Source organism: Medicago sativa, chromosome 3 (genome assembly GCF_051527215.1).
Source record: "Medicago sativa cultivar Bolivia chromosome 3, Bolivia_mono, whole genome shotgun sequence".
NCBI lineage: Eukaryota > Viridiplantae > Streptophyta > Magnoliopsida > Fabales > Fabaceae > Medicago > Medicago sativa.
The window spans coordinates 28,945,524-28,972,826 of NC_140751.1; the positions used below are offsets into that span (position 1 = coordinate 28,945,524).

Below are 27,303 nucleotides of genomic sequence, written 5' to 3' on the forward strand. Positions count from 1 at the left end.
CTTGTTTGAAGGTGTTGATTATTAGGTCTGGTGTAATGATTCATCTAGTACCTATTCAACGAGGTCTTCCTCTAGGTTCCTTCATATGAGAGCTACTGAGGCGGATGGAAGATTAGGAGAGATTTCTCAACTTATTTTAAGGGTGTGGGATTCTTGGTCTCCTCTCAAGGAGTAGGTTTTCTCTTGGGAGTTGCATCAGGATAGAATTCTAACTCGCATAATCTCTTTTTTAGTAGGATTATTGTTAACCCTAGGGGTGTTTCTTGTGTTTTTTGTGATGAGCCTATAGAGCTGACTTGCCACCTTTTTGTTTGGTGTCATCTTTAGGTCAGGTAGTATTATGTGCTTAGGTGGTTAAGTGGGAGTTTGTTCTACTGATAAAAATTCAAATGTATTGAATCAACTTGCATTGATTCCTAGAACTTATTCAGAATTCCTATACCAAATGTGCGATTTTATGGCTTTAGCTATATAGAATCAATTGCTCGATTTTGCTAAAGGCTGCCATGCTTTTAAAAAGAATATGTATCATTAGCAATTTAAATTTATAAAGAACAAATACAAACAAATATATATATTCACTATATTCAGAAGCCCATATTGTATGTCAGATTTAGCAAGTCTTCTTTGTATTATGTTAATTTTAGCTGGGGAAGAAAAAGAGAGGTTGGGTTTCTTTCTAGTACAGACAAATGTTGTGCGGTCCTTGTGGATATCCCATAATGTTTGCATCTTTTTGGTGCAAGAGATTTTTGTTTTCAAGTTGGTGGATATGGTTAATTTTACCTATTGGAAGTGGTTTTTAGGTAAATATTCTAGTCAGATATACTCCTATGAGAGAGATCATAAACCCATTCTATGTTAGCATTGTAGTTGGATGAAATCTCGATGGTTAAACCGACATCACAATCAATTTGAAGCCAAGGTAGAGTGTTATTGAAAGTGCCTTAAAAAAATTTTATTTTATTTTTTTTTTTGTAAAATTTTGCCATTTTGCGCCTAGGTCCAAGAGACCTGCAGAATGCATGTCTCAGGGATTTTATTTTGCGGCATGATCTATAATAAATGCAGCACGATTTTAAGTGTAGAAATAGGAAAATAGTAAAAGAGGGTACCTTTAGGGAATCAATAGGTTAAATGTTGAGGGATTTTGGGGGTAGATTCTAGGGTTTTGAAACACCATTCAAAGATTTGAGTGCGAAATCAATGGTAAAAGGGTTTATGATTGTTAGTTAATTTCTTGTAACTTTTTGGTTACTCTTTGTAAACAAAACATTGATAGTGAATTGGAGAGATCTCTCTCCTTCAGACGTAGTCAATTTGCACTGAACCGGTGAACAAATATCATCATGTTTTTCCTTATTCTCCTTTATCTTGCTGTACTGTTTGTACTTGTTTGGACACTTTGGATTTGTTGATGCTAATTTTGCTCAACAGTATTTAGCTTTGGTCTTGTTTCTTTCCATAGTGAATCCTTTGTTACTCTTTCGTGAAGTATTTTTAGGATGAACCATGTAAATTCTTGGTATTGGTTTTATTCTCTTATATTTGTTTTAATTATTTATTTACTGTTTTAACCGAGTTTTCTGATTTTGTTTTCGTTTTGTTGTGTTTCTACAATCTTCTGGTTTCTCTTGTTTGATTCGTTTAAGGCCATATTAATCATACTTGAATGTAAACACAAATTTCCTCAATGCTGCGAAGCAATAAACTACTTCTTGTATAGTATGAGTACAAGTAACTGATAATCAAGCTAGAGAGTAACTGATAATCAAGCTAGAGAGAAACAAAGTATTGAGATTTTCTTTTTCAATTTTCATCAATCAATAGTTCAAATCAAAATAAAACAATAAATGGATTTTCTTTCTTTGACAATATATATGATTCGACAACTAATCCAATAGAATAATTATTCTAACATGATTATAGTAAATTAGTCAGATATTCTTTGAGTAATAGGAAGTGGAGTGCCATTTAAGAAATGCATGATTAGAGAAAGAGCTCTTGCTGGTTGATAACTTGGCACTTGATGTCCTGCTTCTCTCACTGTGGCAAAAGTTAAACCTCCCTTGTATATTTCAGCATAGCCAGCAACCTGTTTCACATGAAATTCCATCACAAAATGTTCATATTAAACTTTAATTTGATTATCAACATTATATTTGTCTGAGTGAAACTGGACTCGGATCCCTTTAAGTTTAGAGTTCGAGCTTTATAGATGAAAAACGTGTAGTTGAAAAGAGAAACCCCACTAAAGGTGGTAAGCTAGATTCTGTGCCAAGATTAATCATCGACAAAGTTGATGAATATACTTAACAATATTAACATTTTTTTTAGGGATTAACACTATTAACATGAGTACCATAAAAAAAAACTTTTAAGTTGACAGGAAAATAAATTTTACTCTTTCATAAAACATGATTAAATAAATCAAATCAACACTAGGAAATCATAATAATAATATTAACTTTAATACTATGACAGAAAATAATAGAAATCAAAATCAAAATTATAGACTGAAAATACTCTTTAATTCCTTCATCACTATGTCTAGTGACAAAATTAGAGAGAAATTTCATTTTCTTCGCTAATGTAAATTTTTCTAGTAAGTATTAGAATTGTCAAGGATTGATTTTTTAAAATGACAAATATTCGTATAATTAACATTTTGTTGGGGTGGGAAGTGAAACTTTTGTTTTATATAATATAATACTTATGGAAACAAAGAAAACAAACATTTGACATATTATTATTACAAGTACCTCTCCCTTAAAGAACCAAGGATACCAAGTTGTCTCAATGGGAAGCTTCATCTTTCTAAGGGAATATTTTGTTGCAGTAACGGGCACCCTTCCATCTATATCACCACTGTATCATACAATAGATAAACAAAAAATCATCAAAACAAACTTCATAAACATCTTTCACTCTAAATTACAAAGAATGATGAGTCAAATTATTTTTTTTTTACACTAAGATTGACAGAATAACAAGGGACCATACAACTTTACAATAAAGTAAGAACAAATATTATCAAAAGACAAAGAGAATATGATAATTACTAGTCCCTACAGTCATAAGTAAAGAGAAGATGTCTTACCTAAAAACCCACACCCTTAATCCATTATTTAGGAGCTCATGTAAAAGGGGAATGATTGTTGTAGGACTATCCCCCCAGTTTGGAATGATAGTACTGCAGGCTTCCCAGTCATACTTGAGCTTCGTGACATTGGCATGAAGGGCCTCCTGAACATCACCCCGGTTGAAATATGCTTGTACATAATCGTCACTGCATGGATCAAGAACATCCTGCGTACAATAATGATTGAATTCTTACTAATCTGAGTAGAGTCGGGTGTAACACCCATTTAACGGGGTAAGATTCTCCAAATGTTTAATTTTTCCATTTATTTGGTTTGAACTAATTAAGATCTTTGTTCAGGACGATCCAACCTATAAGTTAAGGCCATAGTAAAAGACGTGTGTGATTGTAACGTCTTGATCTGACTTTAACAATGCGAAAGATTTAAGTTGAAAGAGCTTAATTACAATATAAGCAATCCTATACACCATTAGGGTTTGTTTTGTGAGTTTTTATGATGATGATGTGTTTTATTTGTAAAGAAAAGTAACAGTTGAAGTTTCGTATCTCAAGGAAATCAAGACGGGTCAAAGTTTTCCAGACCAATAAAAAAAACACTTAACGCATTCAGGACGCGTCTTGACATGACGATATATTCATCATATTCCCCTTACAATATATAAAACTAGGGGCCTCGCTAGCTTGACCCTTGGACCGACCCTAATTGCTTTAAGAAAAATCATATTTCATGCCACTTGAAAGAAAATTTGAATCTTACCGAGACCTTCTTGGGACGGTTAGTGAGGTTGTGATTAGTGCAGACTGGGGCATAAATGTTGTATATATCAAGGAACAACGTGTTCTTATCAACTTCGCTTGCTGCTTCACTGCACTCAGTAGTTTGATTGGAAGTTGATGAAAAATTACAAAATTTGTTGATATTATATGCTGTTTGATCTGATATGATTGCATGACTTGCAAGAAAATCGTACATTCCTTGTTCATCTGTGTCGTCATTGATCACTGCATTCCCAATCTATGCATATAATATAACAAAATGTAAACATATTCATCTTTGTTACATTAGATTGTTCCATTCACATATTTTTTTATCATTGTTATGTTCCATTCATACATTTTATTTGAGTCACTACACTTTATTCAGTAAAAAATTGAATTTCAGTGAAACTAAAAATCTGAAATCTATGAGAAAAATATAATGTAATTATGTGCTTCGGTAACCAATCTGCTGCCTTATTATGATTATTATTCAACTAACTATTGGATCAATGTATCTAAACACAAAAATTGGTTTATGTGCAATTCCATTATAACTAAAATTAATTTTATAAATTATTTGTTCAATTCCATTATAATTAAAATTAATTTTATAAATTATTCAAAATCTAATGTTGTCATTGTAGTACCAAAACACACTTTTTGAGCCCAATTAAAAAATAAATAAGAAATCATTAAGTAGTACCCAAAAAGAAAAAACATCAACAACTCCTCACCAAAACAAAACATCAACAACTATTTACTATGCTACAAGTAATGTGTGGAATTGTTCCAGTTGTTTCCTTGACATATCTATCTATAATGGCTAACCAGGAACAATTCATACTAACTATGGTCCCACCTATGGACCATATAGAGACCATTCAATGTTAGTTGTTACATGATTTAAAAAATCTCCATGATATACTAGCACCTAAAACAAAAAATAGCCAATGATATCACAGACAAAGGAACAGATTTCCATGACCATGATTCAAGATTTAATAAACCCAATTAAAAAATAATAAATCAATCATACATATGTCATGAATGGGCATGGATTCTCTCCTGTGAAGTTTTCACTGGAGCAGGTCCAGTGCACATCCACACCATTAATTTTTTTTTAATGATTAAAACTACATTGATTATAAGGAAAACATGGGGTTGAGATTTCACAGGACAAAAACTGCACTGGAGAGGATCTCCTCCCGTCATGAATCACGTAACAAACTTGGTTTCATCCATATGAGTGGTGGACCAATCCTGGCCCAGATAAATTTGGAAACCCAATCTTATAACAAAAGAAAAATTATCCATTTTTGTTAAAAAAAAAATGTCTCATTGATCAAATATATTGTTAATTTATATAAATCAATTCATATTTGAATTTGAGACAACATTAAGTGGAAATAAAAAATATAAATGTGGGTTGCATATATTTTTTTACTATTGAAATAAAATATTTATGAGTTGCATAAATATGATGTGACCTTACGAGACCATATATTAGTAGTATGTGAAATCTAAAATGAGCTTCTAAAAATAACCGTCGGAAATGGTCTTAGACAAATGTGTAAATTTTTTAACACTATCAATTATGATTAAACTCAATTCTCATTAACTTTCCTAATTTTACTTTTCACCATCATGATGTAATTGAGAAATTTGAAAAAACATATTAGATTAGCTGTAATTTTCATAAGACAATGTCCATGATTTATGTTTAAGGGCATAATCAACACATGGAATAATAATGATAACTTCATGCTCTTTTGCCAATTTGATAGCAAATAAAAGGGATTGAAAAAGTGAAAAACACATACCATAATTCCTTTGAGGTTGATAATTGTCCTATTAGCCTTTTTATTATGGTAGAGAATATTGTGTGCAAGTTGAGGAACATAATGACCAGCATAACTTTCTCCAGCAATGTAGAAATCTCTATTCTTATATTCAGGAAATCTTTCTAACCAATTCACTAAAAAAACATAGTTATCTGCAGCTGTTCTTCTATCCCCATTGGTGTCATAATCAGATGATTTATTTGAGTATGAATATCCTACCCCAGCTGGGGACTCAAGGAACAATAAATTTGCAGCTTCAAAGTTGAAAATTAAATAAAAAAATGAGAAATATTTAAAATTAAAGAAAATTAAATAGCGACCAAAATTAAATAAGAAAAAACATAAAATTGATTACTAATTTTTTTTGTGGGTTTTTAATAACTATTGTCATTTTATCCATCTACAAGAAAAAAATACTCTTTTTCATCGTTTTAGTTTTTAATATCTAAAAGTAACTTTTTTCGCATCTGTTCTAATGAAAATATCAATTTGAGGTGATAATTAATACCATAGTTCCATGAATAGTTATTTTTGTGAAGGGTTTTCCCATTACTCTTCACACGGAAGGGTCCAACTTCTTGCATTGCTCCATAGGCAAGAGATGAGCATCCAGGACCTTTGAAAGAGAAATGAAAAATTAATAAATTAATTAGTAGTTAAATAATATGATGAAGGAGACAATAATATGTAATCATTTCCTAAAAAACTAAATAATTTCATCTTCATAATTCATGTTAGAGTTTAATGCAAAGAATGTACAAAAAAGTTTATATGATCATTCAATCCTTTACTACAATAACATATACACTTTTCTGTATTACTTTATAAAATATTTATATTATAAAAATCACCATGTAAAACTTTTTTATGCTATCAAAAATGGGTTAGACTTTCACAATGTATATATATCTTATATTCATATTTCGGTTGAAAAAGTGTTCATATATTTCGAATAAAATTACATCAAGTGGAGGGAACTCTATGAAAAAATAGCATTCATTAAACTCTATATTATATTTATTTATGCATTTAGATACAAGTATAGTCAAACTTCTACCAGCTTAATTAACATAGGGTTGAGGCTATGTGATCTTGCATGTCACCATCATCAGAAAATGACTATAAATTAAAAATAAAGGGTCAAATCTCTACTTGCCTATAAAAGACACATTAATTAAACATCTAATAACATACTAATAGACATAATATAATCCCAATAAATACTTATACCGGTGACTTATTTTATTTCTTTTGTTGTACGTTTGTTCTTGTATACAACATGCACGCCGGGAAATCCTCAAGAAGCGTGAATTATGGGATTTTAACACCTGCCATTCTTCACATTATTGTGCTTCTCATGGTATAAAATACGAGTAATGATATTTGAACAACGATAACTTTCGGACAACACTCTTTTTTTTTCTTTTTCTTTTAGGGGCATAAGGAATCGAGAGGTGTGGAAAGCAAGAGTAATAATACAACAAAAGTATGAGAGATAGAGTTTCCTAAAAGTTGTCAAATTTTTATTGTTCAAATATCATTATTTTAAAATATTATTCCCTTACACTATAATCGAAGGAAAATACTTGATTGGTCACATGCATTTGAATACACTACTTGAACACAAACACTTAAGAAAAGGTTGAAAGGAAAATGAATTAAATAATAAATATTTTTAAAATAATTATTTATATGTATTTTTAGTGTGTTCAAATGTTTGTAATCAAGCAAGATTTCCTCCTCGTTGAATGAGTGCCCCAAACCCATACAACTGAACCACTCTTTCGAAGACTACACTATAAGAATATAATTAGAGTGAATAGACAAATTGATGTTCAAAATTATAAACATCAATGGAAATAGTTAATGATTCTTCGATCATTAGAGACTATGATGTGACAAATTAACAAAATATGCAACCCTTCCATATTTTACTTTAGTCATACCGACTATAATCGAGTGAATAAGTCTGTGATACTGACGAAGTAAAACTATTTTACACTAACTATAATCAAAGAAACTTGTAGATAATTTTGTGGATAATTTAGTAAATATAGAATTATAACAAAACATATGCTAGGGTAAAATATAATTTTGTATACTATTGGTGCATAGTTTATTAGTTAATATCTATAATATTAAAATGTCTTCAATCTCTCTTTTAAGATATTGGAATATGTATTTGAGAATTTCTAGTAAAGTTCAAGTTCATTATCATTCCTCTACAAATAATATATATTTTTCTAAGCCCTATGTAGTTACATGTCCATATATGTGCATGTAACACTTAATCCCAACATAGTAAACTAAATGATATAAGCCATGCAAAGTGATTATAAAAGACAACCACTAGAAGATGGAGGATAATAATATGTTGGTTGATCAACTCTTACCTATAAAGACATTATATAAAAACTACATAAATTAAAAATAAAAGTAAAGACTTGTATATAATTTGGGGTAGTTCCAATTTATGTCCCACAATTTTCTGTTTTTACTTTTTTTTTTTAATAAATTTGTAGTATTTAAAAAATTATTTTATTTTGGGGTAAGTTTGTATAATATATAATAATAACTTTCAAAAAAAAAAAAAAAACTTCAAAAGTAGTATTACTAACTCTGGTAGAATAAGTGAGATGAGCAGTATTTTGTTGACTAGAAAACCATATAATTCAAAACAGATAAAATCCCATAGAATGTACACATAACTAGAATTTTAGGACTTCCTCTAAACAAAAAAATGAAACTAAAGTTTGTGACAAATTATTTATATGGGATCATTAAAAATAGATTCGTTTTCTCAAGTTGTTTCTGGCTCGTGATGTGAAAACCCAAAAAGAATGCGAGTTCGCAACAAGGCAAAGAAACACTTTGTACATTTGCATGTGCATAGATGCAATTGTGTTGAAACTAACTGATTGAAAGGAATTAAAAAAGAATTAATTTCAACGTTTTTGAGTGTGCATCACTTAAAATGCATTATCATGAAATTTGCATTTTCTTTTCATATGAAGCAAAGATTAGACTCATGAAAAGAAACAAATATTAGACATCTATCAATAATTTAATTTATATGTGTCTACAATGTATAGATTTTTTCATTATCAACCAATCATAAACATTATATCATTAACAACTTTTGGTTAGTAATTTATTATATACAAAAGATGGTTTGTGATTGGTTGATAGTGTAAAACGTTTTACATTGACGGTGCATCATAATATTATTCTCCAAGTTAAATATTAAGATAAATGGGGGAACAATAAAAATAAATGTCTCTAATTAATTGTTAGGAGGTCTAAAACTAGAGATGAAATTTTTGTTGTAACTTTGTTATACAATGATTAAACTTTTTGTGGTAGTGATAGTTTATGTTGCGCTCCTTGATATTACTAAAATTTAGGATAATCATGATTGTAGTCCATTGAGCCACTAAAATTTAGGATAGTTTATGTAAGGTCTCAAAAACTTGTCACACTTGTAACAAATTCTATATACTATAATTTGAAATATTGAATCTAATAATAGATGTTAAGTTTATACCTCCATTGAGCCAAAGAAGAAGAGGCAATGTTTCTTTAGAATGATAAGCTTCCACAAAGTAATAGTAAAAAGCACGTCCTGCTATTTTGTCCACTGTAACATACCCTCCATATTGAGAGAATTTCACATTTGGTTGCCCTGGTAGCTTCTCAATCTTGTCTTTCTCTTTCATACCATCTTGAGAATGAACCATTGCATCAAGGACAATATTCTCATGTATCTTAAAGTGACTTGTATCAATTTTTGAATTTATATTGTACTTGGACTTTTGTAGTTTGGTAAGAGCTCTACTTTGTTTGCTTCCATGGATTTCAGCCACAAAGAGAGTTATAATGAGAATGGATAGATGAACCAATGAAGAAGTTGGTTTGCTCATTGTGTTAATTTGTTATGAAGGACTCAAAAGAAAGAGGGTGAAAAGTGTGGAAGGTGTGGGAATGTGAGAAATGAAATTAAGGTGTTGGAGCTTATATATATGCATCAAAAATCTAGCTAGCTATTATATAGATTACTAAGTTGCGACCACAATTAAGTAATGTTTTAAAAAATAAAACCGGACCAGAGATTGAATCGGTGAGACATTCAGATCTTGACTCAATTGGTTCAATTACGACTTAATTATTAGAAAAAATAAATAAAGAGTAATAAAAAGTTTAAAAGAAAATGATAAAAATAAAAAATGGTTGAACCAACTACAATTCAATCGATTCACCTTTGTTCAATTTGATTCAACCAAACTGCAATACAACAAGGATCAAACCAACCATCAAACAAACCGATTCTCGATTCAACTAGTTGAACCATCCGGTTCAGTTTTGAACATTGATTAAGGGGCATGATTGGGTGACCAAAATAACAATGTGATAAGAAGTGGACAAATTGAATAATAATATTTTAATTTCTTGACCTCCAATCATGTTCTGCCATGTGAGTAGAGTTTAGAGATTCATGGTTCCTTAAAACACATGCAAGAGGATAATTAAACTTTTCAGATTTAAATGATAAGGCAGAATTAATTTTCTATTAGGAAACTTCTTCACAAAAAACAGAAAGAAAAAAAAAAAATCTATTGGGAAAATATCATTTCATATAAAAGCTTTTTTGTATACAGTCCCTTGGAGTAAAGAACAGAGTTGGGGTCCTTAATTGAAGTTGTATCAGCTGCAAGAGGAAAATATTACAGAACAATGTTAGGATTCAACTATACAAAAATGTTTTTATATTCGCAAAATAACGAACCATGCTTCTAATTAACATGCTTCTAATTATTTAAAGAGAAAGAACTATAACAGTTTCTAGACTCTTAGGATCCGTTTGATGATCAAGATAGGATATGATATGAAGTTAGATAGAGATAGGATATGATATGAACCGGATAAACACTTATCCTATCATGTGTTTGATGTGCACATGATAACAAATAAGATAATGATTTGATAGGATAAATTTTCATATTATTCATATTACAGCAACATCACAAAAAAGAAGAAAATTGAAATCGATAAACAACAAAAGAAGAGGACTATCAAAAAATAGAAATCAATCAAAAAGAATTAGAATTGAAATTGATAAGAAAAACGAAAAAAAAAATGAAATCGATCAAAATAAAAAGATGAATCAAAAAGGAAGAGAAATCTATAAAGAAAGATGACAATCAGAAATCAATAAAAGAGAAGAGAAGAAGAATATATGAGAGTTGGATTCTAGGAAGAAGAAGAAAAAAAAGAGGGATTCTAGGGAAAAAGAGAAAAGATGAACGAGAGGAAGATGAGAAGATGCAGCGTAATTAAATAGGAAAGGTTAATTTTAACCTAGCCTAAATTTAGGATAGAAATTACAAAGGATTGAAAGGATATGATAAGTAAAAGAAATAATTTATCCTATCTCATTAACACATCAAACAGAATGGTGAAATAGGATAGGATGTATTAATCATATCCTGTCTCTCTATCCTAACCATCAAACGGACCCTTATTATAACACATGCTTTTATTTGATACATTCTACAATAAGTACTTATGATGCTATATCACACTTGCATCTTTATCCATTGTTAAAACACCTTAATATAGTGGTTCTCCAAATACTGAAAACAGAGTTTTACATAGGGGTGATGTGATGATGGGTTGGGATCAACAAGATAACTCTACTACCCAAACAAAGATAAACTCTACAACAGCAAAAATAAGCACAAGGTAGATTAAAGATGCTGCAGGGAGTGAAGAGAGTAAAGTTTTAAACAGCAGACGGTAACAAATGTGGTCACGTCATGATTCTTGTTGATATTGCACAGAATTGTGGTCAATTGCAGCAGATACAACCTCAATTACAGCCGATGCAGCCTCAATTACGGTCGTGTTGCAGTTTCAGCAACATCAAAAAACCATTTTGTTGCGACCAGATCGTGGTCGTGGACCATTATTTAAAACCACGACAGAGGGGAGTTTGAGGACCCAAATAAACGGTATAAACCGGACCCAAATGATACAAAATGAAAGAAAAATAAGTAAATTAGTAGGTGCAGGGGGCTATTCTCATCTTCCCTATCCATTTCCTCAATTTGCACATTGATTGTTAATCAGGAAGATGGATTTTTGGTTTGGTACTGAGATTGGACTCTAGATTCTAACAAAGCCACATATTTATCAAGCATAGAGACCACAGCTTCAAATTCAGTCACCTGCTTCTCAATTGCATCAATCTGCTCAACATATTCGTTAAAGCTACCACTCTTGCATTTCAATTGCTCCACAAATACCCTTAGCCCTGAAGCCAAATCACCAAACCCATTGTACTCTTCTGCTACCCTCAGATTCATTTTCTCCAATAGCTCTAGATGATTATTAGTCCCCTGACACACACAACGTCACAAATGATTTTCCAACAATTGTACATTTATAATCGTCAAGTGTCCGTGGAATTAGTGAGACGTAATATATTAGAGAGGATTGGAGAAAGAATGGGGAGTTTTACCTGAAGCTCTGATTTGATCATGGTGGCAACACTACTGAAGAGGTCATTTAGTGATTCAGCAAGTTCATCACGCTTCTGATCTTGGCCTTCATCTCTCTTTATATCATCCATGGTTGGAGCATATAATTGATCAATTCACAAGGAACTATGCAAGCCAGGGTGACAATCAACCAAGTGTTGTTTTATGGTCCAAGCTGCAGTTGTTTCAAAAAGATAAAAGCCCTTTTATAATTACAAGCTCACAAATCAACCCTAATTTAATATAATCTTCTGATAAATTAGATGTGTGAATCTCCTTATTTTGGAGATAGGTATTAGAGACCAACATTATGCGGTAAATTCCATGTTTTCCTTCCTTTTAATCATCTAAATTTAAGCAATCACAATTTAAAATATGAGAAACAACTTATCAGTTTATGGAAGGAGAGGAGAAAGTACAACAATTAAATCAGATTACATGATAAAAAAAAAAAAAAATGCCCCTCCTCCCAAGTTTTGTACAACATTAGAAGACCTATGAAAGACCGACACAAACACCAGACACAACACTAACATTGACACGTAGACACCGATAATAGTTTAAAAAACTACATTAATTGAACATAGTTATGTGTTAGTGTCGTGTTGGCGTCGGACACCGGACACATCTTCAATCAGAAGTACTGGTTGCTACATAGACAGTGACCACTAGTAATATGTGATGTTTATAAAACATATGAGCTCTTACACTATGCAATTGTGATAGTAGCATTGGTCAAATCCAACAAGATAGCAGGCTTGTTTTATGAAACAACCATTAGCATATAGATCTTCAGAGCATGAACAGTAAAAATCTAAGTACTAAGCAAAAATTTCTTCTTTTTTTATGAAACAAACTAATCCACCGAAATTAGCACCAAGGAGAATCGAACCTGGGACCTTGAGAGGAGCACACTCCAAGGTCCCAAGCTAACATCAATAGGTCAAACCCAAGTCGGTTCTAAGCAAAAATATCTTAACAGGCAATTATCAGGCATTAAGCAGTCTAAAATACCGGGTGCTAAAGAATGACCTCTCATCATTGTGTATAATACCTTTCAATACATCTCCCCACTATGCTAGCAAGCACTACCCAATTCAAGAACCAATACAAAGCAAATCCAAAACAATCTCATCATTGGTTTTTTTATTTCCTCAACAAATACTAAAAGTATCAATAAAAATCTGGTTTGCAAATGGAGAACCCATCAAGGATATGTTTCTCACTATCATCAAGAAACTCTCCAACAAATTCGATTCCGCTTGTGGTGGATACCTTGGGATCGAGGGAGGCATATGTGGATTCCGGTTAAATCTCTTCCTTTCATTCTCTTGATTTCCCAAATTTCCAGGATCCATGAAATTCTGTTGAATCTTAGTAAGAAAAGTGTGTTCTTGGAATTACTTTCAGAGTTGTGTTTCAATTTCATTTTCGATCACCATAGCATACGTTGCAGATTGCAATCGGATTCTTTCAGAACTTCGTTTTGCATAAGTTGTTTTCAGTTCAGAAGCTGCTTATATCTCAGAAGCGGGTTTGCGGTTTTGGTCCAGAAGCTACAAGAAGATTTGAAGACCAGAAGCTGCTTATGTCTCAGAAGCGGGTTTGGGACTTTGGTTCAGAAGCTGTTTTGGTCAGAAGCTACTTTGGTTCAGAAGCAGAAGCTGTACTCAGACTTTTCTCAGAAGCTGTTTTTCATTCAGAAGCAGAAGCTGTTCAGACGCTGGCTGTACTCAGAAGCTGTACTCAGACCTTTTTCAGAAGCTAGTTGTTCATTCAGAAGCACCTTTGGCATCAGTGTCTTCAGAAACTACCTTCTTCCAATAACAAGTTCACCTACAGCTGTGACCATCACACTTTCAATTTTCTTGTTGAAGATGGTTATGCCTATTGTGTTGTTGCCAAAGAATCTATTAGCAAGCAGATCTCCATTGCTTTCCTTGAACGTGTCAAAGCCGACTTTAAGAAAAGATATGGTGGTGGAAAAGCAGATACAGCTATTGCCAAAAGTCTGAACAAGGAATTTGGACCGATTATGAAAGAGCACATGAAGTATATCATTGATCATGCCGAAGAGATTGAAAAGCTATTAAAAGTGAAGGCTCAAGTTTCAGAAGTTAAAAGCATCATGTTAGAAAATATAGACAAGGCTATTGCTAGAGGAGAAAATTTAACTGTTCTTTCAGACAAGACTGAGACATTGCGCGCACAAGCTCAAGATTTCAGAAAGCAAGGAACACAGTATAGTAAATAAATTGTAATTTTCATTGTATTTCAAACTCAAATTGGTGAGTTTTCCCACTTTGAGTTTGAGGGGGACTATTAGAATATGAATAATCAACTATGGTTAGTTGATAGGTAAACTAGAGTTAGTAGCTTGGTTAAGAGTTAGTTAGAGTTAGTTACATAACTAAACTCTATATATAGGAACACTCATGTATCATTTCGATCATCTTTTATCAATTCTATTGATTCTCCTATGAGTCTCTATGGTTACCTTCCTCATGAATATCGTTACGCTCTCTTCCTTGCTGATCACTATGACCTTTATCCCTGGGAATCCATGATTCGTGACATTTGGCACAGTTTTTCTTCAAGAAATGGATGGAAAAGAAACCACTCTGCCACTTACTATTAAATTTTTGAAGTTGCTCGTTATTTCAGTATTCTACCAATGAACAGAAATAAGAGGAACTGTTTAAACACAACTAAAGATTTCTTATAAGCAAATCTATATACAAAATTTGACAAACATATACAGTAAGAGATACGATTTAATTCATATCTACTGTCAGTGTAAAGAGTTTTTACATTGTCACTTGATCATGCAGCAGATCATTAGAAACATTTGAGTTTTATTATAACCACAGATGATTGATTCTAATACGGTGACAGTGTAAAAAATTTACACTTAAAGTGCATGAAAATTAAACTCACAAAAGATATAGCAAGTTGTTTTGGCCCAGCCAAAAAACTGGAACTAGGACAATGTTTCACTGAAGAAATTTCAATAAGCTATTTAATTGTAGAAGCAGCTTATACATAAGTCATTATATGATAACTATGTATTAAAGAAGAAATTCAATAAGCTATTTGCAATAACCCCCCTATACATCTTACAATTTGTATTCAGATCTGAAAAGGAATCTGAGCTAAGAGTCGCTCCTAACCCTAACACCATATAAATCTATCATAGAAACATAAGATCATATCCAAAAACTTAATCATTATACATATACAACTACCACTACTGCCTCAGCAGACAAATATTTCCACAACTGATCTCAAAAAAAAAATATTTCCACACCTATCTCGTTAACAATGTTGGACATCTTGGCCAGCTTCAATAACAATCGTCATTATTAAGACCGGTGAATTTCTATAACATAAGCACTTATAGCATAAGTGATTATGTATAAGCTATTTGCCTATTTCTATAACAAAAGATAAAATAAAATCGAAAAAACTTTCACATAAACAATAAGTTGTTTTCATAAGCTATCCAAGAGCAATGAAGCACTGACACAGACATTGACACCAAACACGACACGGACACTCACACATTGACACCGATAATATTTTGAAAAAATGACATAATTCAAAGTAATCACATGTGTTGGTGTTCTGTCAATGTCAATCACTACACATATCGGACACCAAACATGCCTTTAATCAAACAACACATAGGATGCATCCATATGAATGAAAAAAGAAATTTACAATGAGACTCAAAGTGAAATTTACATTTCAGATCATGAAATGCAAGCTCCATAATTGAATTTAGGGTCATTAATTAAGCTAATAATTATCAAGGAAGTTGAAAACAGGTAGTATTAAAATTAACAATAAACGCGAGACAGAAAAAACGAAAGAAATTATAAAATTAAATTATAAATTTTACCTGTGTTTTGATTAATTATAGCACTTTATATCATCATAACGGTTCAATAGAGTATTTGCATATTTCTTTAGCAACAGATTTGAAAATGAAGGCGAAGCAGTGGCGTGTGGCGAGCTGAGTACTCTCTTCCTCGGGTTTCTTCTTTTTCGTTTTTTTTTTTCCTTTCTAGTTATTCTCGAAAACGACATTCTTTTTTTTTAAAAAAGTAAAACGACGTCGTATTGAAGAGTGTTTCCCCTTGAAATAATTGACTTGTTATCTTTAGTTATAATTAACTAGACCAAGGACCCGTGCTGCCGCACAGGTCATATATAGTTTAGTACATCATCCGGTCACTAATATAAACAAAAATTAACTTTTTAGATACATTCAATTAATGATGTATGTAGTCTTTATTATATATCACATACATCATTAATTGAATGTATCTGAAAAGTGAATTTTTGCTTATAGTGACCAGAGGGTGTATATTACTTGCAATTCATTATAATATTAGATGCGAAATATTAGAAACACCGTGTCAAAGAACTCATGAGTATGTTTCTATCTTAATGTGTTTTTTTAAATAAGTTTTTCCTTGTCCGTAATTTATTTTTTAAATAAGCTTTTTCCTAGATCGTCGACCCATGTTGTCGAACAGGTGAAATATTTGTTAGATTTTTTATTTTTTATTTTTCAGTCAACTTGATAGTTCCTCTAAATCAATTGGTGCACTAATAATAAACCAACTAACGAAGAAGTTAAGTGTGAAGAAGTTTGATCTTTTAAGATCTCCGGATGATATGTCTTTTATTGATTCACTCCCAATGCTAATTCTAGCGCCCAACCGCAAAACCCTTTTTCATGAAAAAATCACTGGTTAAAGAGCAATCATGTTGGCTTCAGCTGCACCATGTTGGCTATAGATTACACGACTATAAATTCCAAAAATATTGAAAATATAATCCAAATATTATCTATAATATTTCCATTGCCTTTCGAAACACCAAGATTAATATCATGTTACAAAGGTTAGATGACGATAGGAAGCAAGTTGTCTTTAAAAAACCACAGCAATTATAATATTATGATTATGATATGATTTTAGGTATTTTAATGTCACTTGATATCAAATTTACAAATCCTATAAAGTTATACTTTTTAAACAGTGAGAATAAAATTACTTATTGAAAGGAACTGTCCTATTTTGCCATTAACTCTAAGTCTCTAACAATAGTAAATTACTTTTTAAGGACTATCTCAGAGGTGTTCTCAGATGTAACATGAAATGTTTAGAATGATCGGTCTCAAAGTTGTAGAATTCCAATACTTCTTGCTATGTTTATCTCTTAATTAAATAGGTCAGGGATAATACAGTAATTGTTAGCTTAGGTTTTAGGTTAAAATTAGGGCTAAAATAATCATCTGGTTAACTTTTATATATAAAAAGATTAATTATCCTAAACCTATCTCTAATAAATACTACTCACTCTGTTTCTTTTTAAGTGTCTTTTTAGAAAATTAACACCAAAATAGCGATTTGTATTTTTGCACATTTTCTTCCTATTATGCCCTCATTTTAATCCACCAATAAATTCCTATTTTACATACTTTATCTTTCCAATAAAAATTTAATATGTAGTGTTCACCCGTAACAAACAAGTATTATATTTTTCTCCAACAAATTTTTTTTTTTGCGCACTCTCTCTCATAACAAGCAATTGTCAATTTTCTAAATATTGTGCACATCTTTTTAATTATTGTAAGTCAATATAAAAATTATTTGAACTTCTCACATTTATCATAAGTTAAGGAAAATTAACTTTCTTCCAACTACTTTAATCAAAGTTAAGGCTTCAACTAATGCTAGAGTCACACTTGAAATTTTTAACAATTGTTACTCATCTTATTTATAGAATTTTAACTCTTCTTGAAACCATTGTTTGGAACAAAATTTTGTTTAAATTTGAAGATAACAAGAAACAAACAAATTTTGTTTAAAAAACAAACAAACTTTGTTTAAAAAAAACAAACTTTAATTTTCCAAATAGATTGCATTAATTAGTTTTATTGAAAAAGATAAAAGTAATTGACAAAGGGTATAATTGACAAATCATACCCTTAAAATACCAAAAAGACAGTTAAATAGAAACAAAAAAATTCACCCAAAAAAGACACTTAAAAAGGAACGGAGGGAGTATTAATTTGTTCTCGTGAGCATAGCTCTGTTGACACATACATTGTTATATGCAGGGTTGAGGTTCAAACCCCAGACACCTTATTTATTCACCTTGCAAAAGGTGAATTCTAACTACTAAACTACTTGACAAAAAATTGACTATTAATTTATTTTGAAATATAAGTCAAATTTAATAAACATACAAACAAAAGATAATTTAATAATATTTACACACAAAATATATACATTAATATGAAAAATGTAAAGATCGTGAATATATAAGAACGGAGGGAGTAATTAACTCATTTGATCATCTAAAAGTGAGAAAATTTTAAAAATTTCTTGACTTATAATAATCTACTAGTGTCAAAATGGGTACAACGGTTCACTCATACACTTTTTCCAACAATTAGAATTTTCTCCGATAAAAACTCAAGCTCTATTGTACACTCCTTTCGCATCCTTACTTGTCATATTGTTTGGTGGTTAAACCGCGATAAAAAAGACCGGACTCATGATTCCACTTGCTAGTTTGTATGACGGTAAAACTAGGGATCTAGAAAGAGGACTTAATAGATCCAAAAAAAAAAAAAAAGTCATGCAGAGACGTTGTTTTAACAAAATCATTTTAAAATTTTATGATATTGAATTTCCGATGATTAAACGAAGTAAATCCAACCCTGACAATGTTGAAAACAACTAGAATTAATTTTGAACAAGATGTTCACTATTAAATCTTTCACAACAATCACACATTAGCAAATACAATTGCAAAAACCAATTTTATACAATACTCCCTCCGTTTCCTTGTCAATTTTGGAGAATAATTTTGTTCCACAATACTTGTCACTTTCAAGTTTCAATGCAAAATTAATTATTGTTATGTCAATAATACCCTTACATATTTATTGTAGAGAGAGAAATAATAAATGGTTAAGGGTATTATAGAAAACACACACATAATTTCATCAAAAATAACAAAATTTATTTGGTTTCTTGGTTCCTACAATTTTTCTAAAATGGACATGTATTTTGAAACAGAGGGAGTATTAACAAGGGGAATGCTAACCGGTGCCCCCGGGCACTGGTTAAGGATATGAAAAAAGAAATTATATAATAATTAATGCATTGAAATTGTGTAATTAATTTATAATAAAGTCAAAAACAGTTTCCTTTTATGGTAATAATTCTCTTTTATGGTATGCTTAACCAGTGGCTCGGGGGCACCGGTTAGCAGGACCCTATTAACAAATATTATACAATACTAGTGAAAATACGGCCGTCTTTCCACTATTTTTATTGCGCTAACGAGTGTAAATTATGAACGATATTTTATATGAATTATTGATTTTGAATGAAATTACAAGTACAAATATTTGTGACTTTCAAATTATAATAAACCCAAAAAATCATATTTATCTTTTTCAATATCAACTTTAATTTAGCAAATATAATATAAATTCTTATCTTTTTTAATGTCACCTACAATACAACATTAAGATAAGTGTTTGAAAAAAAGGGTTTGTAAACGGCAAGGATCATATCGTGTTAAACGGGCAGTGGAGGTTGTTTCTCAAGGGGGTTCCGATGAAGCGTCGTCAGAGGCTTCTGTTAATAATGATTGGAAACATTGGGTCATTGGTTTAGCTTCCTCCCCATCAGCTTGCGCCACTGGTTTAACCCCCCTATACATCTTACAATTTGTATTCAGATCTGAAAAGGAATCTGAGCTAAGAGTCGCTCCTAACCCTAACACCATATAAATCTATCATAGAAACATAAGATCATATCCAAAAACTTAATCATTATACATATACAACTACCACTACTGCCTCAGCAGACAAATATTTCCACAACTGATCTCAAAAAAAAAATATTTCCACACCTATCTCGTTAACAATGTTGGACATCTCGGCCAGCTTCAATAACAATCGTCATTATTAAGACCGGTGAATTTCTATAACATAAGCACTTATAGCATAAGTGATTATGTATAAGCTATTTGCCTATTTCTATAACAAAAGATAAAATAAAATCGAAAAAACTTTCACATAAACAATATGTTGTTTTCATAAGCTATCCAAGAGCAATGAAGCACTGACACAGACATTGACACCAAACACGACACGGACACTCACACATTGACACCGATAATATTTCGAAAAAATGACATAATTCAAAGTAATCACATGTGTTGGTGTTCTGTCAATGTCAATCACTACACATATCGGACACCAAACATGCCTTTAATCAAAAGTGTCGGTGCTTCGGAGTACCCAAGAGCTTATGAAAATAAGTTCAAAACAACTTATAAACACGTCATATGTTATTTTTACAATCTCTCTCAAACAGTCTTCACAAATGTTTATGCCATTTGATAAGCTTAAATAAGTGAATCCAAACAGGGCCTTAACCAATTTCATATTTTAAATTTCAACACATAGGATGCATCCATATGAATGAAAAAAGAAATTTACAATGAGACTCAAAGTGAAATTTACATTTCAGATCATGAAATGCAAGCTCCATAATTGAATTTAGGGTCATTAATTAAGCTAATAATTATCAAGGAAGTTGAAAACAGGTAGTATTAAAATTAACAATGAACACGAGATAAGAAAAAAGGAAAGAAATTATAAAATTAAAATTATAAATTTTACCTGTTTTGGATTACACTTTATCTCATCATAACGGTTCAATAGAATATTTGCATATTTCTTTAGCAGCAGATTTGAAAGTGAAGGCGAAGCAGTGGCGAGCTGAGTACTCTCTTCCTCAAGGTTTTCTTTTATTCTTTTTCGTTTTTTTTATTATTCTCGATAACGACTTTTTTTTTTAAAGAAAACGACATCGTATTGAAGAGTTTTTTCCCATTGATTTTTTTTTTATGAATTCTCATTAAATAATTTTGTTTTAAGTAATTTGTTTTAAGATATGAAAAGTCAAGTTTAATAAACATACCGACAAAAAACAATTTAAAATAAATATTAATTGCACTAATTTTTTTTAAAAATGTGAAAAAATGCAAAAAAAATGTGAATATATAAGAACGGAGGGAGTAATTAACTAATTTGATCATCTAAAAGTGAGAAAATTTCAAAAATTTCTTGATTTATAACAAACCACTAGTGTCAAAATGGATACAACGGTTCACTCATGCACTTTTTTCAACAATTAGAATTTTCTATAATAAGTCTACAAGTCCTAACTCAACTGAAAAAATGCCGAAATTGTTAGACCAGACGCTATGACCGGGGTTGGAACCCCGGCACCTCCACTTGTCTGTGTGAGTTTCTAATGGCTTTACCATTTCGTCTATCCACCAAAAAAAAAAAGAATTTTCCCCAATAAAAACCCAAGATCTATTGTAAGTAGGGGTGTAACGGGCTTTGGATTGGTTTTCAGTTAAAAAAATGTCCGAACCGATGAAACCTTCATCGGTTTGGATGAGTTCGGTTTTCACTGTTTTTCAAAAAAGAAACCGAACTAAATTAATCGGTTTGGTTTGGTTTGGATTGGTTCGGTTGATCGGTTTGTTTAAAAATACAATTAAAAAAAATTCATATTCTCACAAAATATTTCATAGAAATTTTTATAATTGTATTTCATGTTTTGTTTTTTCATGTTCTCTATTTTTCAAACAACTTTTTATAACAAACCTTACTCAACATTTCATACATATGATCCAAGATTCATTCATCCATCATTCTTCAAAAACAACTTCATCAAACTCAAATATTTCAATCATCCATGATTCATACATGCATCATTCACAAACACAAAAATTCCAAAAAGAACATCCTAAAATTAAAACATAGTCAAAATAACAAATCCATGCAAACTGAAATTAAAACATCCTGAAATTTAAACATCATGAAATTATGGTCGCCATGAAATTAAATAAAAACATCCAAACTAAATCAATCAAATTCCAACATGAATCGTCAAATTCCAATTCGCCATCCACGTGAAAGATTGAGTTTATTTCAAATTTGACTAGATTAAAAAGTATTTTATGTTGGACTTTAATTTTGGGCCTAACCATAAGTTTGTGTGTGGTAGGATAATATTAGTAAAATAAGTAGTGTGGTTATCATCGGATTCGTTCATCGGTTTCACAATCTCGAAATGAAAAACCATGAACCAAACCAAACTAGATCGATTTCGATTGGTTCAGATCGGTTTTAAACCGAACCAAACAAGGTCGGATATTTTTTCGGTTTGGTTCGGTTTGGACTTTCGAATTTGTTGGTTTTGTCCGAACCACTTACATCCCTAATTGTACGCTCCTTTAGTATCCTTACTTGTCATATTCTTTGGTGGTTAAACCACCATAAAAAAGACCGGACTCATGATCCCACTTGCTGGTTTGTATGACGGTAAAACTAGGAATCAAGAAAGAGGGGCTTAATAGATCCAAAAAAAAGTCATGCAGAAACGTTGTTTTAACAAAATCATTTTAAAACTTTTATGATGATATTGAATTTCCGATGATTAAACGAAGTAAATCCAACACTAACAATGTTGAAAACAACTAGAATTAATTTTGAACAAGATGTTCACTATTAAATCTTTCACAACAATCACAAATTAGCAAATACAATTCCAAAAACCAATATTATACATTATTAACAAATATTATACAATACTAGTGAAAATACAGCCGTCTTTCCGCTATTTTTATTGCACTAACGAGTGTAAATTATGAACGATACTTTATATGAATTTTTTATTTTGAATGAAATTATAAGAACAAATATTTGTGGCTTTCAAATTGTAACAAACCCAAAAAATCATGTTTATCTTTTTCGACATCAACATTAATTTAACAAATCAATAGTATATATATAAAGTAAGATTTTTTATGCCACGTGTCACTTCCACGTTTATTCTCAATATTTTTATTATTTTTTATTTTTTAAAATTAATATTTTATTTCGCATAAATATCTCAACAAACTTTTGATCTTATCCACTAAATATTTTATTTAATTTTTTATTGAATTCCTAATATTTTATACAGCGTAAATATCTCAACAAACTATGTCTATAATACTTTCAATCATATCCATTAAATATTTTACTTCATTTGTTAAATAATTTTTGGTTTAATGAATTAATGACTACTTCAATTTCAGCATTTGTTTCAATAAATGTAGTTTTTTATTTGTTTTCGAATTTACAAATTTGTTAAAAAAAATTAAGGAAAATTTGTTATTATTTTTAAAACTGAATTTTTTTCTTTGAATTTTCATCATATCCACTAAAATATACAAACCAGCAAAAACTAATTATGAAAGTTAACGGTATGATTTTTGAATGTCAAGCATGCTCTTTTATTTTTTTTAATGTTAATTAATAGTATAAAAAATCTCTAAATTATTGAATGTTAAAATCATTTTTATTCAAGTTTGTAACAAACAGGGTCTATGGCGTTGTTCGTTATAATTTAAAAAAAAAAGAATTACTTTAAAGAGCATTATTTCTCTTTGTTATTGTTTTTTTCAAAACCAGGATCTACAAATAAAATTCTAAAAACAATTTCAAATTAAAAGATAATAAGATTATGTTTTTCTCGGAGGGGGAGAAAATAAGTGTCAAAAGATGAAAGTAATTTTGTAACAAAAAATCTATTTTATATAGTTGTATCAAATCAAATTAATTGTTTTTTTTTCAAATAAGTGATAGTTATTCTGATAAAAAACACAAAATTGATTATACTTTTTAATAAATCTCAAAAAAATAATCTCTAAATTATAGAATGTCAAAATCATTTTTCTAAGCTATAAAAAATGAGTCATATATATTTAATTTACATTTACTAAAAATAATTTTATGATGTTCGTGTATTTTTATCTCACAATGGGTCTATTTGATGCAATAGAACTACCTCCCTATGAATTTTTATTTTATAGGTATTCCATTGAAAAATGACAATTGTTTATCCACATGTTCACTCCCATATTAACATTTATGTTTTATTTTTAGAAAACTTATTTTTCTATCTGGTACAAACATCTCAACAAATATTCATATCTACTTTAATTTTATAGTCCAATTTTTTTTTTACCGTGATGCAGCAAAATTATTCAAATAACACAGTTATTGAAATGATTGAGTCAGCTGGGGTACAATGCCGGATTATTCTAAGCTTTTATTTAATTCATTAAACATGGATCAAAAATTGGCACGTTTTGTTTATGTATACAACAATATAGGATATATCGTCTGAAGATGATCGAAAAGAAATATCAAGCTTGGTTGATTCGACATTTTTGTTTAAGGTCAAGTCAAGTAACAAAAAATGATACAAGGTTTGAAAAATCTTACAGGGTGAGGAAGCTGACAAACAATGAAGCATTGATTGAAAAGTTTAATTTAGCAACATCCAATGTAGCTTATGTAACAAAATACACTATTGGTGAATATTTTTCTATATTATCACCAGAACATACAATCCTTTGCATATAGTTACTAATTATATTTGCTGGTTTATGCTACAGGTTAATGCACCTATCGATGGATCGTCTGTATCAAACACTGATGTGGATAAGGGTGATAATGCAGAAGTTGATGTCGCTCAGGTAAAACCGTTACGATTTGTTGTGTCGTGCTATTTTAGATATTGGTTGTATTCAAATCTACTTTAACTATTAATTTTTGATCAAGTTTGAAATGATGATCACATCTTTCACTTTTATTTAATCATTTTCAGGACCTACTGACTAAGTTCAGTGACACCGCATCACCTAATACCAAATCTCATGATGGTGGAGCAATTGATTTAACTGCTGATTCAGTTGTAGAAACATCGCTAAAGAGGTCATTTTCGTTTGACAGCGGCAATTCAAGCAATCCGATTCTGCCAAAGATCTTGAAGAATATCAAAGTTGAAAGGGATTGATATTCTGTTTGACGTTATCAACTGTTGAACTGTTTCCCCTGTCATTTCCCTTTCGTTTTCAGCAATTTACTTTAATGTTTTAAGTATTTTCATTTTGAATAATTGTGTGACATTTGGCGACTGTCTTGCTTAATTGGTTTGAACTTTTTCCTTTTAGTTTGGTTTTTGAATAAATTCTCAATCTTCTATTTTGCTTTTTACATATCCTCTTTTCATTAATCCACTTAATTACTTAGTCAAAGTTTTTTATTGTATGATTTTTTAGTTAATTCATAATTTAAAAATAAAGTCCAAATGTTCAGGATTACCACATTTTGAGGTCTGAATGACAATTGACCATAACAATTGAATATTTAACACAAACAGTGTTAGCAGATTATGAATCCTTAGGTTCCATGTTATTCTAAACCCACTATTAAGAATAATGATTGAAATTGTTACATTCGCTATTAAGGAAATAAGCAAGGCATGTATCAACAATCATATTTCAGATGTATATACATTGAATCATATTACTTACCCCAACGCAAACTTTTATGTCCTCCCTTTAAAAATCTTCCTAACAAGAAGGACCACAAGCCATATGCTGCAATTGATCCACATGATTATGTCCCCTGAAATATTTACAATCAACTGAATTACATATAAATTATAAACGAAATAGCTCAATTAACATAAGATACAATAAACAAATTTTATTTGAAAATCATATTGATGCTATGTATTTTTAAAAACAAGGGTTTAAAAATCACTATGATAAAATTAATTAAATTATTTAAAAAACAATGGTTTAAAAATCACTATTATAAAATTAATTATATCATATATCAACTATGTAATTTCAAATCTCTTGCTATCTTTACATTGAAGCATATTACTTACCCCAATTAAGACTTTTATCTCCAAAATCTTCAAAAACAAAAGGATTAAATCCTTTATTCCTCATCGAACCATGTGACTATGTCACCTGATAATATTAACAGTTATAGATGAAATAACTAAATTAGCCATATATTTAGCAGTACGAACAGTTGAAGACTTAATATAATCAAAACTATTCATCAAACGTTGTTAAGAACATACTTAAAGCTTATATCATAAACCAAATTTAAAATCTCTTGGCATCTTTACATTGAGGCATATTACTTACCCCAATGAAGACTTTTATGTCCATCGTTTAAAACTCTTCAAAAATAGAAGGATTAATTCCATTATTATATATAACATGTCCACGTGATTATGTCACCTGAAAAATATTATCACTGAAATTAATTACAAGTATATTATAAAAAAAAAATAGCTCAATTATCAAAAGAAATACTAAACAAGTTTTATTTGCAAATCAAATTGATGCCATATATTTAGAAGGTACGAAAAATTGAAGAATTAATATAGTCAAAACTACAAGAATAGTTAATTATTCAATTCCCTTTTGTTCATAACACAAAAATAAGAACCTTTACATAATCTATATATACTATATACTATATATAAAAGGAATGGCTCATGAATTTACCAATTTGCCCCTAGGAGGGGCATTTTGGTAATTCAATTATTGGAGGTGGTTTTTTTTGGAGGTTTGGCCTTTGAATTTCCATTTTTGCCCCTAACCAATTTTTTTTAATTATTTTCTTATTTTTATATTTTTAATAACTTTTAATTATTTTCCAATTTTTATATTTTTAACTATTTTTCAATTTTTCCTCCCAAATTCAATTGCTTCTACATTGTCGTTGTGGGAGATTAAGGTATCGTTTGACCCGACTTTTTTCAAACCTCTCTACATTTTTAAGGAGAAGTTAGGCCCAATACAATATCAATTAAGTACTTACTAAAAAAAGTACTTTTTTTGAACGCATAAAATTGAATGGAATGAGCTTTGACCAGAAGCTGTTGAATGTTACTTTAAAAAAACTACTTCTCGACAATTTATTTCACAAGCACCTCTTTTCAACTCACGCTGGGAACTTTTTCTTTATTTTTTAATATTATATTTCAATATTTTTTTTCTTCCATTTAATTTTTTTTAACCGTTCCATTAATTTTTTAAGGAGATTCCATTTAATTTTATTACCTTTTTTTCAAAGGAATTTTATTATCTT

General features: G+C 30.4%; 2 protein-coding genes and 1 long non-coding RNA gene across 4 annotated transcripts in view; all 3 read right to left on the minus strand.

Moving 5' to 3' along the window:
* LOC146936957 (uncharacterized) overlaps positions 1-27,303 on the minus strand; it is a 54,906-nt gene that overhangs the window by 22,625 nt on the left and 4,978 nt on the right. The window lies entirely within an intron of this gene.
* LOC146936961 (serine carboxypeptidase-like 40) lies at positions 1,778-11,024 on the minus strand. Its single transcript, XM_085751495.1, has 7 exons — positions 9,248-11,024; positions 6,212-6,319; positions 5,683-5,957; positions 3,861-4,118; positions 3,101-3,309; positions 2,763-2,868; positions 1,778-2,095 (listed from the first exon to the last, which is right to left on the minus strand). Exons 1-7 carry the CDS (start codon positions 9,621-9,623, stop codon positions 1,934-1,936), a joined length of 1,494 nt encoding a protein of 497 aa, XP_085607621.1. The 5' UTR covers positions 9,624-11,024; the 3' UTR covers positions 1,778-1,933.
* On the minus strand, positions 11,219-21,155 carry BLOS2 (biogenesis of lysosome organelles complex 1 subunit-like protein). 2 transcript variants are annotated; one of them, XM_085751496.1, is made up of 3 exons: positions 20,959-21,155; positions 12,221-12,414; positions 11,219-12,098 (listed from the first exon to the last, which is right to left on the minus strand). In XM_085751496.1, exons 2-3 carry the CDS (start codon positions 12,329-12,331, stop codon positions 11,826-11,828), a joined length of 384 nt encoding a protein of 127 aa, XP_085607622.1. In that variant the 5' UTR covers positions 12,332-12,414; positions 20,959-21,155; the 3' UTR covers positions 11,219-11,825. The 2 variants fall into 2 exon arrangements, with proteins under 2 accessions (XP_085607622.1, XP_085607623.1); XM_085751497.1 differs by lacking the exon at positions 20,959-21,155 and adding an exon at positions 16,141-16,307.